At 43.3% G+C, this 14,988-nt stretch overlaps 1 protein-coding gene across 1 annotated transcript in view; it reads left to right on the forward strand.

Annotated features, from left to right (window-relative positions):
* The window catches only part of TTN (titin), a 332,848-nt gene that overhangs the window by 168,474 nt on the left and 149,386 nt on the right, over positions 1 to 14,988 (forward strand). The window contains exons 157-159 of the mRNA XM_060177642.1: positions 103 to 186; positions 276 to 359; positions 12,863 to 12,946. Coding sequence (XP_060033625.1) covers positions 103 to 186; positions 276 to 359; positions 12,863 to 12,946 — 252 coding nt within the window. The remainder of the gene's footprint in view (positions 1 to 102; positions 187 to 275; positions 360 to 12,862; positions 12,947 to 14,988) is intronic.

Genomic DNA, 14,988 nt, shown 5'->3' on the forward strand with positions numbered 1-14,988 from the left:
GTCTATCCTGAGACTTTAAAAATCACAGGACTTCTGTTCTGAAAAAGTTTGTGTCAGTGGTCTACATCCCTCATGAATGTAACTTTACTAATATCTTTTAAGTGCCAGAGGCCCCCAAAGAAGTGGTCCCTGAAAAGAAAGTACCAGTGACACCTCCTAAAAAGCCAGAAATTCCACCAGCCAAAGGTAGTCACCTCCTACCTATGTTACTGTGTTTGTCTCTTGTCCTTTTTTTTCTTACTCTGTCTAATCACGAAATACTAATATCTTTAAAGTACCTGTAGTGCCAAAGGCAGTTGTCCCCCAAAAGAAAGTACCAGAAGTCTTTCCCCCAAAACCAGAAAGTCCTCCCCCTGAAGGTAATGTCAGATTATGAATACCAGCAAAGAAATAACTGCCATTTCAGCTAGAAAGTTGTATGTGTTTGTGTATCTAGATAAATTTCATTACAGACGGTGTTATAATTCCAAAGGGAAAAAGACAGTGATCCAAAAAGCCTTAGTATGTCAATGAATGATATTACCATCAGTTGTTTTCACCTTTTCTAAACACAAATTATCAATATTTTTTAAGTGCCTGAGGTGCCGCCAAAGGAAGCCATCCCTGAAAAGAAAGTGCCTGTGATTCCTCCAAAGAAGCCAGAAGCGCCTCCACCTGCTAAAGGTATTTATCCTCCCCTGTTTTGACCATCTGTTTCAGGAGGCTGGGAAAAGTGTGTATGGAGTGCCTGCCAATCTCACAATTGGGGCTTGTTTTTTTGTTTTGTTTTGTTTTGTTTTTTTTTTGGTAACATCATGATTGATATTCCCCTTTCAAAAATTTATAACTAAATGAAACTAATGTCTTCAAAGTTCCCGAAGCTCCTAAAGAAGTTGTACCTGAAAAGAAAGTGTCTATAGCTGTGCCGAAAAAACAAGAAACTCTGGCTGGTGAAGGTGCGTAACCCTCTATTCTATTAAGAAGACAAAAATAGTCCATTCCTCTTCAAAGTCACTGCAGTATATGCTTTCACTATTCTTATTCTAAAACTACTAATATCTTTCAAGTGACTGAAGCAGATAAAGAAGTTGCTCCAGAAAAGCTAATTTCCAAAGTACCATTAGAAGAACCGGAAGCCTCACTCACTACAGGTATATGTGAACCTGACCTCATTTTACAGAAGATATATCATTCTAGGGAATGTTTTAGTTCATTGCTCTTACTATCCTAATCCTATAACTACTAATATCTTTAAGTACCTGAAGTTGCCCAAGAAGTTGTCCCAGAAAAGAAAGTTCCCAAGGCATGGCCCAAAGAACCAGAAGCCCCCCGTGTCACAGGTACATGCTTGCCTTGACATCATTCTTCAAAGAGCTGCCTCTTCAGCTGTTAAAACAGTCTTAGTCTATTGCCCTTTATTAAGTGTCAAACTATGAATATCTTTTAAGTGCCTGAAGTTATTCAAGAAGCTGTCCCAGAAAAGAAAGTTCCCAAGGCACCTGCCAAAAAACAAGAGATCCCAGCAGTTTCAGGTATTTTTCATCCTATTGTATTCTTTCAAAAAAGTAACTAATCCACTTGAGTGTGAGAGAATCAGAGCATCATTTTGACCTATACCAGAGAAGAGACCCTGGACCTCACACATACATATCTGGCACTCAGCTGATTGTGCCATCTGTTTCCCAGGCTGTATGCCTACACAGTGTACAAAAGAAATAATTCTCTCGCTGTTAGGAATATTATTAGTCCATTGATCTCATTAAACTAAGTGTAAAACTACTAATATCTTTTAAGTGCCTGAAGTACCTCAAGAAGTGGTCCCTGAAAAGAAAGTACCAGTGACACCTCCTAAAAAGGCTGAAGCTCCATCTGTCACAGGTGACTCATCCGAAACTTAGCAAGATCTCCACAGCCAGTTTTTAAAACATTGTGTTTGATAGTCTCTGAACTCCTGAATGTAGTTCTACTAACATCTTCTAAGTGTCTGTGGCTCGCAAAGAAGTGGTCCCTGAAAAGAAAAAGCCACTTGGCACCTCCTAAAAAGCATCGATTTCTACTTCTCAGAAGCATGTTTCTGTCCTTAGACTTAAGGGTCAGAGGTCTTCCTCTGAAAAAGTGCTTGTGTCAGCTGTCTTCATACCTCCTGAGTGTAACTTTACTAATATCGTTTAAGTGCCAGAGGCTTACAAAGAAGTGGTCCCTGAAAAGAAAGTACCAATGATATACTAACTAAAAAGCCTGACGTCCCATCTGTTAAAGATTTGACTCTATAACCTTAGACTTTAAAAGTTGCAGACCTTCTGCCCTGAAAAAGTGTTTGTGTCAGCAATCTTCATCCCTCCTTAATGTAACTTTACTAATATCTTTTAAGTGCCAGAAGTTCCCAAAGAAGTGGTCCCTGAAAAGAAAGTACCAGTGACCCCTCCTAAAAAGCCTGAAGTCCCACCTGCTAAAGGTTCGTCCCTGACCTTGGACTTGAAGTCATGGCTCTTATGCTGTCAGAAAGTGTTTGTATTAACAAACTTCATCCTTTCTGAATGTAACTTTACTAATATCTTTTAAGTGCCAGAGGCCCCCAAAGAAGTGGCCCCTGAAAAGAAAGTACCAGTGACACCTCCTAAAAAGCCTGAAGTCCCACCTGCTAAAGGTTCGTCTCTGACCTTGGATTTTAAAGTCACTAATCTGGGGGTCAGGGTAACACAGCGGGTCAAGCACACATAGTGTGAAGTTCAAGGGCCAGCTCTATGATCCCAGTTCTACCCCAGACCCCAACCTGCAGTAGGGGGTCCCTTCACAAGTGGTGGAGCTGGCGGGCAATGTGTCTATCTCTCCCCCCTCTTTCTTCCTCTCCCCTCTCATTTTCTCTCTGTCCTATCCAGTAAAAAAGAAAAAATGAAAAAAAGAAACTTTAGCACATAAAAGGAACTAGTCTTATGCACTGAAAAAGTTATTTTATGTCAGCAGCCTTCATACCTCCAAATGTAACTTTACTAATATCTTTTAAGTGCCAGAAGCTCCCAAAGAAGTGATCCCTGAGAAGAAAGAACCAGTGACCCCTCCTAAAAAGCCTGAAGTCCCACCTGCTAAAGGTTCGTCTCTCACCTGAGACTTGATGTCATGGGTCTTATGGTCTGAGAAAGTGTTTGTGTCAGTGGTCTTCATCCTTTCTGAATGTGACTTTACTAATATCTTTTAAGTGCCAGAAGCTCCCAAAGAAGTGGTCCCTGAAAATAAAGTACCAGTGACCCCTCCTAAAAAGCCTGAAGTCCCACCTGCTAAAGGTTTGTCTGACCTTGAACTTTAAAAGTCACTGGTCTCAGGGGCAGGTGGAAATGCAGCAGGTCAAGCACACGTAGTGGGAAGTGCAAGGACCAGCTCTGGGATCCCAGTTCCACACTGGCACTCCCACCTGCAGTGGGGGGGGGGGGTCCCTTTACAAGTGGTGTAGCTGGCCTGCAAGTGTCTGTCTCTTCCCCCTCTCTTTTTTCCCCTCCCCTCTCATTTTCTCTCATTCCTTTCCAGTAAAAAAAATAAAAAATGGAAAGGAATAAACTTTAGTACATAAAAGGAACTAGTCTTCTGCACTGATAAAGGTTTTTTATGTCAGCAGCCTTCATCACACCTGAATATAACTTTACTAATATCTTTTAAGTGCCAGAAGCTCCCAAAGAAGTGGTCCCTGAACAGAAAGAACCAGTGACCCCTCCTAAAAAGCCTGAAGTCCCACCAGCTAAAGGTTCGTCTCTCACCTGAGACTTGACGTCATGGCTCTTATGCTGTGAGAAAGTGTTTGTGTCAGTGGTCTTCATCCTTTCTGAATGTAACTTTACTAATATCTTTTAAGTGCCAGAAGCTCCCTAAGAAGTGGTCCCTGAACAGAAAGTACCAGTGACACTTCCTAAAATGCCTGAAGTCCCACTTGCTAAAGGTTTATGTCTGACCTTGGACTATAAAAGCCACTAGTCAGGGGGCCAGGTGGTAACGCAGCCAGTCAAGCACACAGTGCAAGGACCAGCTCTAGGATCCCAGTTCCTCCCCTGACCCACACGTGCAGTGGGGAATCCCTTCAGAAGTGGTGTAGCTGGCCTGCAGGTGTCTATCTCTCCCCTCTCTTTCCTTTTTTAAAAAAATTTTTATTTATAAAAAGGAAACATTGATAAAGCCATAGGATAACAGGGGTACAACTTCGCACAATTCCCACCACCAAAACTCCGTATTCCATCCCCTCCCCTGACAATTTTCCTATTCTTTAACCATCTGGGAGTATGGGCCCAAGGTCATTGTAGGACTCAGAAGGTTGAAGGTCTGGCTTCTCTAATTGCATTCCTGCTCAACAAGATCATTGTGACAGGTCGATGCATACTCCCAGCATGTCTCTTTCTTCCCCTTCTGGGGAAGCAGAGCTACAAGGCATATTAGTTGGGTCGTCTGTCCAGGGAAGTCTGGTCACATCCTGCTAGCATCTGGAACCTGGTGGCTGAAAAGAGAGTTAACATACAAAGCCAAATAAACTGATGACCAATCATGGTCCTAAAGGCTGGAATAGTGCACATGTAGTGTGGGGGGGTCCTCCATTTTATAGATAGCTAGTAGGCATATTTTAGTTATATTTCAAAAGGCCTGTAGCGATCCTAGTGGGTTTTTTTTTTGTTGGTTTGTTTGTTTGTTTGTTTTCTATACCTGAGCCAGAAATCTGATATGCAGGTGGATCCAAGCTATTGTCTGGGGAGATAATGCCGTGGCTGTGAAAAGGACCACAAAGCTGGATCAGGGAAGAGAGTAGCTCCCTAATAAGGGAAAGGGGTATAAATATTGTTGACTGTAAACCCCATTGATTTGGTGTGATCTGGGGTGCATAATTAGCTTTGGAGCCTGTGTGACCTCTGCATCCCTGTAGATCTGAGCTCGCATTCTGTGGTCATGAGTAGGAACATTCCAAGCTGCCCCAGTGCCGATCCATCTTCCTCAGGTGTAGCATAGAGTATATTGTTCATCCTCCCTTCAGAGGATGGAACATTCTCTAGCATTGTTGATCCAAGTTGAAGGCAATGTCTATGTCCCCCTCTCATTCTTCTCCTCCCCTCTCATTTTCTCTCTGTCCTATCCAATAAAAAAGAAAAAATGCGGGAGTCGGGCTGTAGAGCAGAGGGTTAAGTGCAGGTGGCGCAAAGCACAAGGACTGGCATGAGGATCCTGGTTCGAGCCCCGACTCCCCACCTGCAGGGGAGTCGCTTCACAGGTCGGTGAAGCAGGTCTGCAGGTGTCTATCTTTCTCTCCCCCTCTCTGTCTTCCCCTCCTCTCTCCATTTCTCTCTGTCCTATTCAACAACGACAACAACAATAATAACTACAACAATAAAACAACAAGGGCAACAAAGGGAATAAATAAATAAAATAAATATAAAAAAAGAAAAAATGGAAAGAAACTTTAGTACATAAAAGGAACTAGTCTTCTGCACTGAAAAAGATTTTTTTATGTCAGCATTTGTCCCTCCTGAATGTAACTTTACTAATATCTTTTAAGTGCCAGAGACTCCCAAAGAAGTGGTCCCTGAAAAGAAAGTACCAGTGACACCTCCTAAAAAGCCTGAAGTCCCACCTGCTAAAGGTTTGTCTCTGACATTGGTCTTTAAAAGTCACTAGTCTCGGAGCCAGGTGGAAACGCAGCAGGTCAAGCACACGTAGTGTGAAGTGCAAGGACCAGCTCTGGGATCCCAGTTCCACACTGGCACTCCCACCTGCAGTAGGGGGGTCCCTTTACAAGTGGTGTAGCTGGCCTGCAAGTGTCTATCTCTTCTCCTCTCTATCTTCCCCTCCCCTCTCATTTTCTCTCATTCCTTTCCAGTAAAAAAATAAAAAATGGAAAGGAAGAAATTTTAGTACATAAAAGGAACTAGTCTTCTGCACTGAAAAAGGTTTTTTATGTCAGCAGCCTTCATCCCTCCTGAATATAACTTTACTAATATCTTTTAAGTGCCAGAAGCTCCCAAAGAAGTGGTCCCTGAAAAGAAAGAACCAGTGACCCCTCCTAAAAAGCCTGAAGTCCCACCTGCTAAAGGTTCGTCTCTCACCTGAGATTTTGAGAGTCACACACCTTAAGCTCTGAGAAAGTGTTTGTGTCAGCGGTCCTCATCCCTCCTGAATGTAACTTTACTAATATCTTTTAAGTGCCAGAAGCTCCCAAAGAAGTGGTCCCTGAAAAGAAAGAACCAGTGACCCCTCCTAAAAAGCCTGAAGTCCCACCTGCTAAAGGTTCGTCTCTCACCTGAGACTTGACGTCATGGCTCTTATGCTGTGAGAAAGTGTTTGTGTCAGTGGTCTTCATCTTCCTGAATGTAACTTTACTAATATCTTTTAATTGCCAGAAGCTCCCAAAGAAGTGGTCTCTGAAAAGAAAGAACCAGTGACCCCTCCTAAAAAGCCTGAAGTCCCACCTGCTAAAGGTTCGTCTCTGACCATGGTCTTTAAAAGTCACTACTCAGGGGGCCAGGTGGAAATGCAGCGGGTCAAGCACACATAGTGTGAATTGCAAGGACCACCTCTAGGATCCCAGTTCCACCCGGTTCCCCACCTGCACTAAGGGGTCCCTTCACAAGTGCTGTAGTTGGCATGAAGGTGTTATCTCTCCCCCTCTCTTTCTTTTTTTTTTTTCCTATATTCTTTATTTATAAAAAGGAAACATTGATAAAACCATAGGATAAGAGGGGTACATCACACAATTCCCACCACCAGACCTCCATATCCCATACCCTCCCCTGATAGTTTTCCTATTCTTTAACCCTCTGGGATTATGGACCCAAGGTCATTGTAGGACTCAGAAGGTTGAAGGTCTGGCTTCTCTAATTGCATTCCTGCTCAACTAGATCATTGTGACAGGTCGATGCATACTCCCAGCATGTCTCTTTCTTTCCCTAGTGGGGAAGGGCTCTGGGGAAGCAGAGCTATAAGGCCTATTAGTTGGGTTGTCAGTCCAGGGAAGTCTGGTCGCATCCTGCTAGCATCTAGAACCTGGTGGCTGAAAAAAAGAGTTAACACACAAAGCCAAACAAATTGTTGAATAATCATGGACCTAATGACTGGAATAGTGCAAATGAAGTGTTGGGGGTGTCCTCCATTTTGTAGATAGCTAGTAGGCATATTTTAGTTAAATTTCAAAGGGCCTGTAGCAATCATAGTGGGGTTTTGTTTTTATTTTTATTTTATTTTTCCTGCCTGAGCCTGAAATCTGATATACAGGTGGATCCAATTTATTGTCTGGGGGGATGATGTCATGGCTGGGAAAAGGACCAGAAACCTGGATCAGGGAAGAAAGTAGCTCCCTATTATGGGAAAGGGGTATAAATATTGTTGAAAGTAAACCCCACTGATTTGATGTAATCTGGGGCCCATAATTAGCTTTGGAGCCTGTGTGACCTCTGCATCCCTGTAGATCTGAGCTTGCATTCTGTGGTCATGAGAAGGAACATTCCATGCTGCCCCAGTGTCGACTCACCTTCCTCAGGTGTAACATAGAGTATATTGTCCATCCTCCCTTCAGAGAGAGACTTTCTGAAGAACTTTCTCTACCATTGTTGATCCAAGTTGAGAGCAAGTTCCTATGTCATCCTCTCTTTCTTCCCCTACCCTCTCATTTTCTCTCTGTCCTATCCAATAAAAAAGAAATGGAAAGAAAGAAACTTAATTTTTTTTAGAAGGAAATGTTCATATATAAAAGTAAATAGTCTTCTGCACTGAAAAAGTTGCATTCGTCCGTCCTGTTTGTTACTTTACTAATATCTTTTAAATGCCAGAAGCTCCCAAAGAAGTGGTCCCTAAACAGAAAGTAACAGTGACCCCTCCTAAAAAGCCTGAAGTCCCACCTGCTAAAGGTTTGTCTCTCACCTGAGACTTGAAGTCATGGGTCTTATGGTCTGAGAAAGTGTTAGTGTCAATGGTCTTCATCCTTTCTGAATGTAACTTTACTAATATCTTTTAAGTGCCAGAAGCTCCCAAAGAAGTGGTCCCTGAGAAGAAAGTACCAGTGACCCCTCCTAAAAAGCCTGAAATCCCACCAGCTAAAGGTTCGTCTCTGACCTTGGACATGAAAAGTCACTAATCAGGCCAGGTGGTAACTCAGCAGGTCAAGCACACATAGTGTGAAGTGCAAGGACCAGCTCTGGGATCCCAGTTCCACACTGGCACTCCCACCTGTAGTTGGGGGTTTCTTCACAACTGGTGTAGCTGGCCTGCAGGTGTCTATCTCTCCTCCTCTTTCTTCCCCTTCCCTCTCATATTCTCTCTCTCCTTTCCATTAGAAAAATAAAAAATTTAAAGAAAGAAACTTTAGTACATAAAAGGAACTAGTCTTCTACACTGAAAAAGGTTTTTTATGTCAGCAGCCCTCGTCCCACCTGAATGTAACTTTACTAATATCTTTTAAGTGCCAGAAGCTCCCAAAGAAGTGGTCCCTGAAAAGAAAGAACCAGTGACCCCTCCTAAAAAGCCTGAAGTCCCACCTGCTAAAGGTTCGTCTCTCACTTGAGACTTGAAGTCATGGCTCTTATGCTGTGAGAAAGTGTTTGTGTCAGTGGTCTTCATCCTTTCTGAATGTAACTTTACTAATATCTTTTAAGTGCCAGAAGCTCCCAAAGAAGTGGTCTCTGAAAAGAAAGTACCAGTGACACCTCCTAAAAAGCCTGAAGTCCTACCAGCTAAAGGTTTGTCTCTGATCTTGAACTTTAAAAGTCACTAGTCAGGGGCCAAGGTGGTAACACAGCGGGTCAGGCACACATAGTGTGAAGTGCAAGGACCAACTCTGAGATCCCAGTTCCACTCCAGCCCCCACCTGCAGTTAGAGGGTCTCTTCGCAACTGAAGTATCTGGCATACAGGTGGCTATGTCTCCCCCTCTTTCTTCCCCTCCCTCTCATTTTCTCTCAGTCCTATCCATAAAAAAAAATGTAAAGAAAGAAACTTTAGTGCATAAAGGGAAGTAGTCTTCTGCACTGAAAAAGTTTTTTTATGTCAGCAGTCTTCGTCCCTCCTGATTGTAACTTTACTAATATCTTTTAAGTGCCAGAAGCTCCCAAAGAAGTGGTCCCTGAAAAGAAAGAACCAGTGACCCCTCCTAAAAAGCCTGAAGTCCCACCTGCTAAAGGTTCGTCTCTCACCTGAGATTTTGAGAGTCACACACCTTATGCTCTGAGAAAGTGTTTGTGTCAGCGGTCCTCATCCCTCCTGAATGTAACTTTACTAATATCTTTTAAGTGCCAGAGACTCCCAAAGAAGTGGTCCCTGAAAAGAAAGAACCAGTGACCCCTCCTAAAAAGCCTGAAGTCCCTCCTGCTAAAGGTTCGTCTCTCACTTGAGACTTGAAGTCATGGCTCTTATGCTGTGAGAAAGTGTTTGTGTCAGTGGTCTTCATCCTTTCTGAATGTAACTTTACTAATATCTTTTAAGTGCCAGAAGCTCCCAAAGAAGTGGTCTCTGAAAAGAAAGTACCAGTGACACCTCCTAAAAAGCCTGAAGTCCTACCAGCTAAAGGTTTGTCTCTGATCTTGAACTTTAAAAGTCACTAGTCAGGGGCCAAGGTGGTAACACAGCGGGTCAGGCACACATAGTGTGAAGTGCAAGGACCAACTCTGAGATCCCAGTTCCACTCCAGCCCCCACCTGCAGTTAGAGGGTCTCTTCGCAACTGAAGTATCTGGCATACAGGTGGCTATGTCTCCCCCTCTTTCTTCCCCTCCCTCTCATTTTCTCTCAGTCCTATCCATAAAAAAAAATGTAAAGAAAGAAACTTTAGTGCATAAAGGGAAGTAGTCTTCTGCACTGAAAAAGTTTTTTTATGTCAGCAGTCTTCGTCCCTCCTGATTGTAACTTTACTAATATCTTTTAAGTGCCAGAAGCTCCCAAAGAAGTGGTCCCTGAAAAGAAAGAACCAGTGACCCCTCCTAAAAAGCCTGAAGTCCCACCTGCTAAAGGTTCGTCTCTCACCTGAGATTTTGAGAGTCACACACCTTATGCTCTGAGAAAGTGTTTGTGTCAGCGGTCCTCATCCCTCCTGAATGTAACTTTACTAATATCTTTTAAGTGCCAGAGACTCCCAAAGAAGTGGTCCCTGAAAAGAAAGAACCAGTGACCCCTCCTAAAAAGCCTGAAGTCCCTCCTGCTAAAGGTTCGTCTCTCACTTGAGACTTGAAGTCATGGCTCTTATGCTGTGAGAAAGTGTTTGTGTCAGTGGTCTTCATCCTTTCTGAATGTAACTTTACTAATATCTTTTAAGTGCCAGAAGCTCCCAAAGAAGTGGTCTCTGAAAAGAAAGTACCAGTGACACCTCCTAAAAAGCCTGAAGTCCTACCAGCTAAAGGTTTGTCTCTGATCTTGAACTTTAAAAGTCACTAGTCAGGGGCCAAGGTGGTAACACAGCGGGTCAGGCACACATAGTGTGAAGTGCAAGGACCAACTCTGGGATCCCAGTTCCACTCCAGCCCCCACCTGCAGTTAGAGGGTCTCTTCGCAACTGAAGTATCTGGCATACAGGTAGCTATGTCTCCCCCTCTTTCTTCCCCTCCCTCTCATTTTCTCTCAGTCCTATCCATAAAAAAAATTGTAAAGAAAGAAACTTTAGTGCATAAAGGGAAGTAGTCTTCTGCACTGAAAAAGTTTTTTTATGTCAGCAGTCTTCGTCCCTCCTGATTGTAACTTTACTAATATCTTTTAAGTGCCAGAAGCTCCCAAAGAAGTGGTCCCTGAAAAGAAAGAACCAGTGACCCCTCCTAAAAAGCCTGCAGTCCCACCTGCTAAAGGTTCGTCTCTCACCTGAGATTTTGAGAGTCACACACCTTATGCTCTGAGAAAGTGTTTGTGTCAGCGGTCCTCATCCCTACTGAATGTAACTTTACTAATATCTTTTAAGTGCCAGAAGCTCCCAAAGAAGTGGTCCCTGAAAAGAAAGAACCAGTGACCCCTCCTAAAAAGCCTGAAGTCCCTCCTGCTAAAGGTTCGTCTCTCACCTGAGATTTTGAGAGTCACACACCTTATGCTCTGAGAAAGTGTTTGTGTCAGCGGTCCTCATCCCTCCTGAATGTAACTTTACTAATATCTTTTAAGTGCCAGAGACTCCCAAAGAAGTGGTCCCTGAAAAGAAAGAACCAGTGACCCCTCCTAAAAAGCCTGAAGTCCCACCTGCTAAAGGTTCGTCTCTCACCTGAGACTTGACGTCATGGCTCTTATGCTGTGAGAAAGTGTTTGTGTCAGTGGTCTTCATCCTTTCTGAATGTAACTTTACTAATATCTTTTAAGTGCCAGAAGCTCCCAAAGAAGTGGTCCCTGAAAAGAAAGAGCCAGTGACACCTCCTAAAAAGCCTGAAGTCCCACCAGCTAAAGGTTTGTCTCTGACCTTGGACTTTAAAAGTAACTAGTCAGGAGGCCTGGTGGTAACTCAGCAGGTCAAGCACACATAGTGTGAAGTGCAAGGACCAGCTCTAGGATCCCTGGTCCACCTGGTCCCCCACCTGCACTAAGGGGTCCCTTCACAAGTGCTGTAGCTGGCCTGCAGGTGACTATCTCTTCCCGCTCTCTTTTAAAAATTTTTTTTTTCTAAAAAGGAAACATTGATAAAACCATAGGATAAGAGGGGTACAACTTGGCACAGTTCTTACCACCAGACAGACCTCCATATCCCACCCCATCACCTGATAGCTTTCCTATTCTTTAACCATCTGGGATTATAGACCCATAATCTTTGTGGGATGCAAAAGGCTGAAGGTCTGACTACTGTAATTGTTTTCCAGCTGAACATGATCGTTGACAGATCGATCCATACTCCCAGCCTGTCTCTTTCGTTCCCTAGTGGGGAAGGGCTCTGGGGAAGCAGAGCTCCAAGGCACATTGGTGGGGCTGTCCGTCCAGGGAAGTCTGGTCATATCCTGCTAGCATCTGGAACCTAGTGGTGGAAAAGAGAGTAAACATACAAAGCCAAACAAATTGATGACCAATCGTGGTCCTATAGCCTGGAATAGTGCACATGAAGTGTGGTGGGGCCTCCGTTTTGTAGATAGTAGTTATATTTTAGTTGTATTTCAAAGGGCCTGTAGCTATATTAGTGGGGTTTTGTTGTTGTTGTTATTGTTTCTGTTTGTTGTTCTTGTTTTTGCTTGAGCCTGAAATCTGATATGAAGATGGATCCAAGTTATTGTCTGGGGAGATGATGTCATGGCTGTGAAAAGGACCACAAAACTGAGTCAGGGAAGAGAGTAGTTTCTAATAAGGGAAAGGGGTATAAATATTGTTGACTGTAAACCCCATTGATTTGATGTGATCTGGGGCCCATAATAAGCTTAGGAGCCCCTGTGACATTACATTCCTCTAGATCTGAGCTCACATTCTGTGGTCATGAGTAGGAACATTCCATGCTGCCTCAGTGTCGACCCATCTTCCTCAGGTATACATAGAGTCTATTGTACTTCCTCCCCTTCAAGGATGGAACTTTCTCTACCACTGTTGATTCAAGTTGAGGTCAAGGTCCTATATGCCCCAGTCTCTCTATCCCTCCTCTCTCAGTTCCTCTCTGTCCTATCCAATAAGAAAGAAAAAAAATGGAAAGAAAGAAACTTTAGTACATAAAAGGAATTAGTCTTCTGCACTGAAAAATATTTTTTATGTCATCAGCGTTCGTCCCTCCTGATTGTAACTTTACTAATATCTTTTAAGTGCCAGAGACTCCCAAAGAAGTGATCCCTGAACAGAAAGTACCAGTGACCCCTCCTAAAAAGCCTGAAGTCCCACCTGCTAAAGGTTTGTCTCTCACCTGAGACTTAACGTCATGGCTCTTATGGTCTGAGAAATTATTTGTGTCAGCAGTCTTCATATTTTCTGAATGTAACTTTACTAATATCTTTTAAGTGCCAGAAGCTCCCAAAGAAGTGGTCCCTGAAAAGAAAGTACCAGTGACCCCTCCTAAAAAGCCTGAAGTCCCACCTGCTAAAGGTTTGTCTCTGACCTTGGACTTTAAAAGTCACTAGTCTGTGGGCCAGGTGGTAACACTGCGGCTCAGGCCACATAGTGGGAAGTGCAAGGACCAGCTCTGGGATCCCAGTTCCACACTGGCACTCCCACCTGCAGTAGTGGGTCCATTCACAAGTGGTGAAGCTGGCCTGCAGCTGACTATCTCTCCTCCTCTCTTTTTTCCTCTCCCTCTCATTTTCTCTCTCTCCTTTCTAATAAAAAAATAAAAGAAACTTTATTTTCTTGGAAAATAAAGTTTATTTTCTTTTATTATTATGGAAAGAAAGAAACTTTAGTATATAAAAGGAACTAGTCTTCTGCACTAAAAGTTTTTTTTATGTCTGCCGCCTTCATGCCTCCTGAATGTAACTTTACTTTTCTTTTATCTTTTAAGTGCCAGAAGCTCCCAAAGAAGTGATCCCTGAAAAGAAAGAACCAGTGACCCCTCCTAAGAAGCCTGAAGTCCCACCTGCTAAAGGTTCGTCTCTCACCTGAGACTTGAAATCATGGTTTTTATGCTGTGAGAAAGTGTTTGTATTAACAATCTTTATCCTTTCTGAATGTAATTTACTAATATCTTTTAAGTGCCAGAGACTCCCAAAGAAGTGGTCCCTGAAAAGAAAGAACCAGTGACCCCTCCTAAAAAGCCTGAAGTCCCACCTGCTAAAGGTTCGTCTCTCACCTGAGACTTGATGTCATGGGTCTTATGGTCTGAGAAAGTGTTTGTGTCAGTGGTCTTCATCCTTTCTGAATGTAACTTTACTAATATCTTTAAGTGCCAGAAGCTCCCAAAGAAGTGGTCCCTGAAAAGAAAGAACCAGTGACCCCTCCTAAAAAGCCTGAAATACCACCTGTTAAAGGTTCGTCTCTGATCTTGGACTTTAAAAATCGCTAATCAGGGGGCCAGGTGGTAACACAGCAGGTCAAGCACACATAGTGTGAAGTGCAAGGACCACCTCTAGGATCCCAGTTCCACCCGGTTCCCCACCTGCACTAAGGGGTCCCTTCACAAGTGCTGTAGCTGGCCTGCAGGTGTCTATCTCTCCCCCTCTCTTTCCTTTTTTTAAAATTTTTTATTTTAAAAGGAAACATTGATAAAACCATAGGATAAGAGGGGTACAACTTCACACATTTCTTACCACCAGACCTCCATATCCCATCCCATCGCCTGATTGCTTTCCTATTCTTTAACCATCAGGGAGCATAGACCCATGATCTTTATAGGATGCAGAAGGTTGAAAGTCTGGCTTCTGTAATTGCTTCCCCACTGACCATGATCATTGACAGGTCAATGCATACTCCCAGCCTGTCTCTTTCTTTCCCTAGTGGGAAGGGCTCTAGGGAAGCGGAGCTCCAAGGCATATTGGTGGGGTTGTCTGTCCAGGGAAGTCTGGTCGCATCCTGCTAGCATCTGGAACCTGGTGGCTGAAAAGAGAGTTAACATACAAAGCCAAACAAACTGATGACCAATCATGGTCCTAAAGGCTGGAATAGTGCAGATGAAGTGTTGGGGGATACTCCATTTTATAGATAGCTAGTAGGCATATTTTAGTTATATTTCAAAGGGCCTAGAGCTATACTAGTGATTTTGTCTGTTTCTTTGTTGTTTTTTTAGTTTGTTTGTTTATTTTTTGCCTGAGCCTGAAATCTGATATGCAGGTGGATCCAAGCTATTGTCTGGGGAGATGATACCATGGCTCAGAAAAGTATCACAAACCTGGATCAGGGAAGAGAGTAGCTCCCTAATCTGGGAAAGGAGTATAAATATTGTTGACTATAAACCCCATTGATTTGATGTAATCTGGGGCCCATAATTAGCTTTGGAGCCTGTGTGACCTCTGCATCCCTGTAGATCTGAGCTTGCATTCTGTGGTCATGAGTAGGAACATTCCATGCTGCCCCGGTGTCGACCCATCTTCCTCACGTGTAGCATAGAGTATGTTGTCCATGCTCCCTTCAGAGGATGGAACATTCTCTAGCATTGTTGATCCAAGTTGAAGGCAAGGTCCTATGTCCCCCTCTTT

This window comes from Erinaceus europaeus, chromosome 18 (genome assembly GCF_950295315.1).
Source record: "Erinaceus europaeus chromosome 18, mEriEur2.1, whole genome shotgun sequence".
NCBI lineage: Eukaryota > Metazoa > Chordata > Mammalia > Eulipotyphla > Erinaceidae > Erinaceus > Erinaceus europaeus.